The sequence below is a fragment of the Oncorhynchus gorbuscha genome, linkage group LG17 (genome assembly GCF_021184085.1).
Source record: "Oncorhynchus gorbuscha isolate QuinsamMale2020 ecotype Even-year linkage group LG17, OgorEven_v1.0, whole genome shotgun sequence".
NCBI lineage: Eukaryota > Metazoa > Chordata > Actinopteri > Salmoniformes > Salmonidae > Oncorhynchus > Oncorhynchus gorbuscha.
Window position 1 is genome coordinate 1,195,178 of NC_060189.1, and position 9,429 is coordinate 1,204,606.

Consider the following 9,429-nt stretch of genomic DNA (forward strand, 5'->3'; position numbering starts at 1 on the left):
CCCAACACGCCAGTCGGGACTGAATGCCATGGATCCCAACACGCCAGTCGGCCATGGATCCCAACACGCCAGTCGGGACTGAATGCCATGGATCCCAACACGCCAGTCGGCACTGAATGCCATGGATCCCAACACGCCAGTCGGGACTGAATGCCATGGATCCCAACACGCCAGTCGGCACTGAATGCCATGGATCCCAACACGCCAGTCGGCACTGAATGCCATGGATCCCAACACGCCAGTCGGGACTGAATGCCATGGATCCCAACACGCCAGTCGGCACTGAATGCCATGGATCCCAGCACGCCAGTCGGGACTGAATGCCATGGATCCCAACACGCCAGTCGGGACTGAATGCCATGGATCCCAACACGCCAGTCGGCACTGAATGCCATGGATCCCAACACGCCAGTCAGGACTGAATGCCATGGATCCCAACACGCCAGTCGGGACTGAATGCCATGGATCCCAACACGCCAGTCGGCCATGGATCCCAACACGCCAGTCGGCCATGGATCCCAACACGCCAGTCGGGACTGAATGCCATGGATCCCAACACGCCAGTCGGGACTGAATGCCATGGATCCCAACACGCCAGTCGGCCATGGATCCCAACACGCCAGTCGGCCATGGATCCCAACACGCCAGTCGGCACTGAATGCCATGGATCCCAACACGCCAGTCGGCCATGGATCCCAACACGCCAGTCGGCACTGAATGCCATGGATCCCAACACGCCAGTCGGCACTGAATGCCATGTATCCCAACACGCCAGTCGGCACTGAATGCCATGTATCCCAACACGCCAGTCGGCCATGGATCCCAACACGCCAGTCGGCACTGAATGCCATGTATCCCAACACGCCAGTCGGCACTGAATGCCATGTATCCCAACACGCCAGTCGGCCATGGATCCCAACACGCCAGTCGGCACTGAATGCCATGTATCCCAACACGCCAGTCGGCCATGGATCCCAACACGCCAGTCGGGACTGAATGCCATGGATCCCAACACGCCAGTCGGCCATGGATCCCAACACGCCAGTCGGCACTGAATGCCATGGATCCCAACACGCCAGCAGTAGAGAAGGTGGACAATGTTGTGTTTTATAGTAAGTAATAAATTGCACTTCGTCAAACTAATAAAACATCTAAGATGCTTGACATCATTGTAAAGGCGGCAAAACGATTTCTGGATCTCCAGGACTTTACAGCCGAAATGTTACATCGAGTACTGAATGAAGAGGTTCCCCCCTCCCAGGTTCCGGAGTCTGTGTTGGGATCTGAATAGACATTTAAATCCGACTGAAGGAGTACACTTTTTTTGTTCGTTTTTGTTTGAAATTTAGGATAGTAGCGTGAAATTTGGTTAGTGTTTTTTGTTTTTGTTTTTGGTAATTAGTATGAATTTGTTCATCCAAAACATGATTTGTTTTATTTTTCACTACCCCTTACAGTAGGTGGTAGCAAATACACCTTATGAGTGTCGTCTGCCCGTAAACCTCAAAGAAGAACAAGAAGCATAGTTAAGGACAGGGGCGGTCAGTTACCAGGGGTGGTTGAATCAGGGATTCAGGGAGAGGCAGGTGAAACTAATAGAGTTCTCACAGTATGAGTCATAATACCCATAAAACCGAGCGGTCGAACAGGGAAATGGTCCCAATTGTTTTTCCACCATTCATTTTTCCCCCATTGTGGATTTTAGAAACACTTAAAATATGGGGTTTGAGATGTTGTGATAACCGTGTAAATCACTCTAGGACAAGGTGACTCTTATCAGTATATTTGCCTGTAATGTTAATTAATTAGCACTTTTGAATCTAAGAGTAAATAGAGCCGACTATATTGATAAAAGTCACCTTGTCCACGACAGATTTACATGTTATGTCAAAACGTCACCCAGCCTACACTAAACACAGATCTTATTTTAAGTGTTTCTAAAAAAAAAAAATATTAAAAAAAATCCCAATGGGGGAAAAACGATTGGAACCATTTCCTTGTTTGACCGCGGGGTTTGATGGGTAATTATGACGTCTCCACCGTGGAGCTCTACGACTTCTTCTGCTCTCCTGGTAAACGGAGAGCACTGTGGAATCCGAGTAGATAGCACAAGAGAGTGAAAAAACATTTATTATTATTTTTTTTTTCAACCTTTAATAAACTTTTTAGGTTATGAATTTCTCCCTGACCAAGATGGCTACCATTTTCAACCTATAAAAACATAACTTTGAATAGTTTATGACAATAGCCGACCCGTATGGTGCAAGTCTTTAGCAGGATATAGGCTTCATTTCCAAATAAAACACTTCACCTGGAATTTACATTTATATCGACCAGCTGAGAGAAAAGGAAAGATAACAAGGTGATCAAATTTGACTGACTTCTGGATCGGGTCGCTGGTCACAGGTAAGGTGACAAGTTAGCTATTTTTAAAACAAATTCTAATTAATGTTTTAGTAAATAAAATGTGTTTTAGCTGTGGTGTAACAGCTCTCGACGTTGGCTATCCAGCCAATGCTAACTAGCTAGCTAGCTAGCTGACAACATTAAGACCCGAATGAACTGGACTGTAGCTCAAACTAATACACTATATGAGCATACAGTCAACAAACTATAAATACATGTATAAAAACAACAACAACATGTTTACCAGTGAATAAGACATTTTAAACAGCTTCTTAAGTGTTTTGTTTTGGGGTTATATTTTTTGATTTAGCTGCTAGCTAACCAGCTAGCTAACTTTGCTACTGAATATTATTATTATGTTATCACTAGGAGGTGGATTCACATCGTTAGACTAATATACCATTTTATTTAAATGATATCTAGTAGAGATAACTAAAGGAGGTAGTTTTTAAATGTGAAATGCGTAACATATGGTTTACTGCGTATCGTTAAGTCAACTAGTTAGTTGGTTAGTTGGTTGGTTGGTTGGTTACTGTTAACTCTCTCAATGAACTAACTAGTTAGACAACGAGCTAACATGCTTGCAGTCTGTTTTACAACCATGGCTGTCTGTTCTTCATGGTTGTGGTTCTGCTTTAACCCAGTTCTGTTTAGTTCTCCTTAACATGATACATGGCCAGGATCCTTCCTTTTTGGGGTTGTCTTTTTAATTACATTTTTTTACGTTGATTGTCAAATATGTAAGAATGATCATTCTGAGGATGAAACTGAATGTGTGAGCAAAGACCTTGTTCTGACATGAAATCCTGCAAGTTTACGCAGATGTCACCTTACATTTCCACTCATGTGTAGGAGCTGACTACTCTGTGATTTTCCAACTCCATGATGATCATGACATCCTCCTGCCTCGAAGCCAGTTAGGGTTGGCAGGGCGGGCAGAGAGTGAAACTCGACAAGTTGCCTGGCATGTGTCATTTCTCAATTAGTCATCGTCGTCGCATAGATTCTGTGTTGCAATTCCAACAGCTCCTGTTAAATTGAATGATAAAAAAAAAATCTGTCCTCGTTGAGATTCTCAGTGGTATTCCCGTCAAATACAATAGCGAAGAATGTGATCCGACTGACACGGCCACAACACCTCTATCCATCCCCTGACTCACACACCTCCCCCTGAAACATTTCCCACTGAGATTTAGGTTTGTGATGGTGGTGTAATCTGCATGACTTACACCAGAAGTCTTGCTAGTAGCAACCACCTTTTCCCTAGTCTGATAGACACACCGCCTTTTCCCTAGTCTGATAGGCACACTGCCTTTTCCCTAGTCTGATAGACACACTGCCTTTTCCCTAGTCCGATAGACACTGTCTTTTCCCTAGTCTGATAGGCACACTGCCTTTTCCCTAGTCTGATAGGCACACTGCCTTTTCCCTAGTCTGATAGACACTGCCTTTTCCCTAGTCTGATAGACACTGCCTTTTCCCTAGTCTGATAGACACTGCCTTTTCCCTAGTCTGATAGACACTGCCTTTTCCCTAGTCTGATAGACACTGCCTTTTCCCTAGTCTGATAGACACTGCCTTTTCCCTAGTCTGATAGACACTGCCTTTTCCCTAGTCTGATAGACACTGCCTTTTCCCTAGTCTGATAGACACTGCCTTTTCCCTAGTCTGATAGGCACACTGCCTTTTCCCTAGTCTGATAGGCACACTGCCTTTTCCCTAGTCTGATAGGCACACTGCCTTTTCCCTAGTCTGATAGGCACACTGCCTTTTCCCTAGTCTGATAGGCACACTGCCTTTTCCCTAGTCTGATAGGCACACTGCCTTTTCCCTAGTCTGATAGGCACACTGCCTTTTCCCTAGTCTGATAGGCACACTGCCTTTTCCCTAGTCTGATAGGCACACTGCCTTTTCCCTAGTCTGATAGGCACACTGCCTTTTCCCTAGTCTGATAGGCACACTGCCTTTTCCCTAGTCTGATAGGCACACTGCATTTTCCCTAGTCTGATAGGCACACTGCCTTTTCCCTAGTCTGATAGACACTGCCTTTTCCCTAGTCTGATAGACACTGCCTTTTCCCTAGTCTGATAGACACTGCCTTTTCCCTAGTCTGATAGACACTGCCTTTTCCCTAGTCTGATAGACACTGCCTTTTCCTAGTCTGATAGACACTGCCTTTTCCCTAGTCTGATAGACACTGCCTTTTCCCTAGTCTGATAGACACTGCCTTTTCCCTAGTCTGATAGATACTGCCTTTTCCCTAGTCTGATAGGGACACTGCCTTTTCCCTAGTCTGATAGACACTGCCTTTTCCCTAGTCTGATAGACACTGCCTTTTCCCTAGTCTGATAGACACTGCCTTTTCCCTAGTCTGATAGACACTGCCTTTTCCCTAGTCTGATAGACACTGCCTTTTCCCTAGTCTGATAGACACTGCCTTTTCCCTAGTCTGATAGACACTGCCTTTTCCCTAGTCTGATAGACACTGCCTTTTCCCTAGTCTGATAGGGACACTGCCTTTTCCCTAGTCTGATAGGGACACTGCCTTTTCCCTAGTCTGATAGGGACACTGCCTTTTCCCTAGTCTGATAGACACTGCCTTTTCCCTAGTCTGATAGACACTGCCTTTTCCCTAGTCTGATAGACACTGCCTTTTCCCTAGTCTGATAGGCACACTGTCTTTTCCCTAGTCTGATAGGCACACTGCCTTTTCCCTAGTCTGATAGACACACTGCCTTTTCCCTAGTCTGATAGACACACTGCCTTTTCCCTAGTCTGATAGACACTGCCTTTTCCCTAGTCTGATAGACACACTGCCTTTTCCCTAGTCTGATAGACACACTGCCTTTTCCCTAGTCTGATAGGCACACTGCCTTTTCCCTAGTCTGATAGGCACACTGCCTTTTCCCTAGTCTGATAGGCACACTGCCTTTTCCCTAGTCTGATAGGCACACTGCCTTTTCCCTAGTCTGATAGGCACACTGCCTTTTCCCTAGTCTGATAGGCACACTGCCTTTTCCCTAGTCTGATAGGCACACTGCCTTTTCCCTAGTCTGATAGGCACACTGCCTTTCCCTAGTCTGATAGGCACACTGCCTTTTCCCCTAGTCTGATAGGCACACTGCCTTTCCCTAGTCTGATAGGCACACTGCCTTTCCCCTAGTCTGATAGGCACACTGCCTTTTCCCTAGTCTGATAGACACTGTCTTTTCCCTAGTCTGATAGGCACACTGCCTTTCCCTAGTCTGATAGGCACACTGCCTTTCCCTAGTCTGATAGACACTGTCTTTTCCCTAGTCTGATAGGCACACTGCCTTTTCCCTAGTCTGATAGGCACACTGCCTTTTCCCTAGTCTGATAGGCACACTGCCTTTTCCCTAGTCTGATAGGCACACTGCCTTTTCCCTAGTCTGATAGGCACACTGCCTTTTCCCTAGTCCGATAGGCACACTGCCTTTTCCCTAGTCTGATAGACACTGCCTTTTCCCTAGTCTGATAGACACTGCCTTTTCCCTAGTCTGATATGCACACTGCCTTTTCCAAATCAAATCAAATCAAATCAAATTTTATTTGTCACATACACATGGTTAGCAGATGTTAATGCGAGTGTAGCGAAATGCTTGTGCTTCTAGTTCCGACAATGCAGTGATAACCAACAAGTAATCTAACTAACAATTCCAAAACTACTGTCTTATACACAGTGTAAGGGGATAAGGAACATGTACATAAGGATATATGAATGAGTGATGGTACAGAGCAGCATACAGTAGATGGTATCGAGTACAGTATATACATATGAGATGAGTATGTAGACAAAGTAAACAAAGTGGCATAGTTAAAGTGGCTAGTGATACATGTGTTACATAAGGATGCAGTCGATGTTGTAGAGTACAGTATATACATTACATTACATTTAAGTCATTTAGCAGACGCTCTTATCCAGAGCGACTTACAAATTGGTGCAATCACCTTATGACATCCAGTGGGACAGTCACTTAACAATAGTGCATCTAAAACTTAGGGGGGGTGGGGTGAGAGGGATTACTTAACCTATCCTAGGTATTCCTTAAAGAGGTGGGGTTTCAGGTGTCTCCGGAAGGTGGTGATTGACTCCGCTGTCCTGGCGTCGTGAGGGAGTTTGTTCCACCATTGGGGGCCAGGGCAGCAAACAGTTTTGACTGGGCTGAGCGGGAGCTGTACTTCCTCAGTGGTAGGGAGGCGAGCAGGCCAGAGGTGGATGAACGCAGTGCCCTTGTTTGGGTGTAGGGCCTGATCAGAGCCTGGAGGTACTGAGGTGCCGTTCCCCCTCACAGCTCCGTAGGCAAGCACCATGGTCTTGTAGCGGATGCGAGCTTCAACTGGAAGCCAGTGGAGAGAACGGAGGAGCGGGGTGACGTGAGAGAACTTGGGAAGGTTGAACACCAGACGGGCTGCGGCGTTCTGGATGAGTTGAAGGGGTTTAATGGCACAGGCAGGGAGCCCAGCCAACAGCGAGTTGCAGTAATCCAGACGGGAGATGACAAGTGCCTGGATTAGGACCTGCGCCGCTTCCTGTGTGAGGCAGGGTCGTACTCTGCGGATGTTGTAGAGCATGAACCTACAGGAACGGGCCACCGCCTTGATGTTAGTTGAGAACGACAGGGTGTTGTCCAGGATCACGCCAAGGTTCTTGGCGCTCTGGGAGGAGGACACAATGGAGTTGTCAACCGTGATGGCGAGATCATGGAACGGGCAGTCCTTCCCCGGGAGGAAGAGCAGCTCCGTCTTGCCGAGGTTCAGCTTGAGGTGGTGATCCGTCATCCACACTGATATGTCTGCCAGACATGCAGAGATGCGATTTGCCACCTGGTCATCAGAAGGTGGAAAGGAGAAGATTAATTGTGTGTCGTCTGCATAGCAATGATAAGAGAGACCATGTGAGGTTATGACAGAGCCAAGTGACTTGGTGTATAGCGAGAATAGGAGAGGGCCAAGAACAGAGCCCTGGGGGACACCAGTGGTGAGAGCGCGTGGTGAGGAGACAGATTCTCGCCACGCCACCTGGTAGGAGCGACCTGTCAGGTAGGACGCAATCCAAGCGCGGGCCGCGCCGGAGATGCCCAACTCGGAGAGGGTGGAGAGGAGGATCTGATGGTTCACAGTATCGAAGGCAGCCGATAGATCTAGAAGGATGAGAGCAGAGGAGAGAGAGTTAGCTTTAGCAGTGCGGAGCGCCTCCGTGATACAGAGGAGAGCAGTCTCATATGTATATGAGATGAATAATGTAGGGTAAGTAACATTATATAAGGTAGCATTGTTTAAAGTGGCTAGTGATATATTTACATCATTTCCCATCAATTCCCATTATTAAATGGCTGGAGTTGGGTCAGTGTCAATGACAGTGTGTTGGCAGCAGCCACTCAATGTTAGTGGTGGCTATTTAACAGTCTGATGGCCTTGAGATAGAAGCTGTTTTTCAGTCTCTCGGTCCCAGCTTTGATGCACCTGTACTGACCTCGCCTTCTGGATGATAGCGGGGTGAACTGGCAGTGGTTCGGGTGGTTGATGTCCTTGATGATCTTTATGGCCTTCCTGTAACAACGGGTGGTGTAGGTGTCCTGGAGGGCAGGTAGTTTGCCCCCGGTGATGCGTTGTGCAGTCCTCACTACCCTCTGGAGAGCCTTACGGTTGAGGGCGGAGCAGTTGCCGTACCAGGCGGTGATACAGCCCGCCAGGATGCTCTCGATTGTGCATCTGTAGAAGTTTGTGAGTGCTTTTGGTGACAAGCCGAATTTCTTCAGCCTCCTGAGGTTGAATAGGCGCTGCTGCGCCTTCTTCACGACGCTGTCAGTGTGAGTGGACCAATTCAGTTTGTCTGTGATGTGTATGCCGAGGAACTTAAAACTAGCTACCCTCTCCACTACTGTTCCATCGATGTGGATAGGGGGTGTTCCCTCTGTTGTTTCCTGAAGTCCACAATCATCTCCTTAGTTTTGTTGACGTTGAGTGTGAGGTTATTTTCCTGACACCACACTCCAAGGGCCCTCACCTCCTCCCTGTAGGCCGTCTCGTCGTTGTTGGTAATCAAGCCTACCACTGTTGTGTCGTCCGCAAACTTGATGATTGAGTTGGAGGCGTGCGTGGCCACGCAGTCGTGGGTGAACAGGGAGTACAGGAGAGGGCTCAGAACGCACCCTTGTGGGGCCCCCGTGTTGAGGATCAGCGGGGAGGAGATGTTGTTGCCTACCCTCACCACCTGGGGGCGGCCCGTCAGGAAGTCCAGTACCCAGTTGCACAGGGCGGGGTCGAGACCCAGGGTCTCGAGCTTGATGACGAGCTTGGAGGTACTATGGTGTTGAATGCCGAGCTGTAGTCGATGAACAGCATTCTCACATAGGTATTCCTCTTGTCCAGGTGGGTTAGGGCAGTGTGCAGTGTGGTTGAGATTGCATCGTCTTGTGGACCTATTTGGGCGGTAAGCAAATTGGAGTGGGTCTAGGTGTCAGGTAGGGTGGAGGTGATATGGTCCTTGACTAGTCTCTCAAAGCACTTCATGATGACGGAAGTGAGTGCTACGGGGGCGGTAGTCGTTTAGCTCAGTTACCTTAGCTTTCTTGGGAACAGGAACAATGGTGGCCCTCTTGAAGCATGTGGGAACAGCAGACTGATTGAATATGTCCGTAAACACACCGGCCAGCTGGTCTGCGCATGCTCGGAGGGCGCGGCTGGGGATGCCGTCTGGGCCTGCAGCCTTGCGAGGGTTAACACGTTTAAATGTCTTAATCACCTCGGCTGCAGTGAAGGAGAGACTGCATGTTTCCGTTGCAGGCCGTGTCAGTGGCACTGTATTGTCCTCAAAGCGGGCAAAAAAGTTATTTAGTCTGCCTGGGAGCAAGACATCCTGGTCCGTGACTGGGCTGGATTTCATCTTGTAGTCCGTGATTGACTGTAGACCCTGCCACATGCCTCTTGTGTCTGAGCCATTGAATTGAGATTCCACTTTGTCTCTGTACTGACGCTTAGCTTGTTTGATAGCCTTACGGA

General features: G+C 47.9%; 1 protein-coding gene across 1 annotated transcript in view; it reads left to right on the plus strand.

Annotated features, from left to right (window-relative positions):
• Positions 1 to 2,017: 2,017 nt before the first annotated feature.
• The window catches only part of LOC124002267, a 37,908-nt gene continuing 30,496 nt past the window's right edge, over positions 2,018 to 9,429 (plus strand). Inside the window, exon 1 of the mRNA XM_046309642.1 lies at positions 2,018 to 2,088. Coding sequence (XP_046165598.1) covers positions 2,018 to 2,088 — 71 coding nt within the window. The remainder of the gene's footprint in view (positions 2,089 to 9,429) is intronic.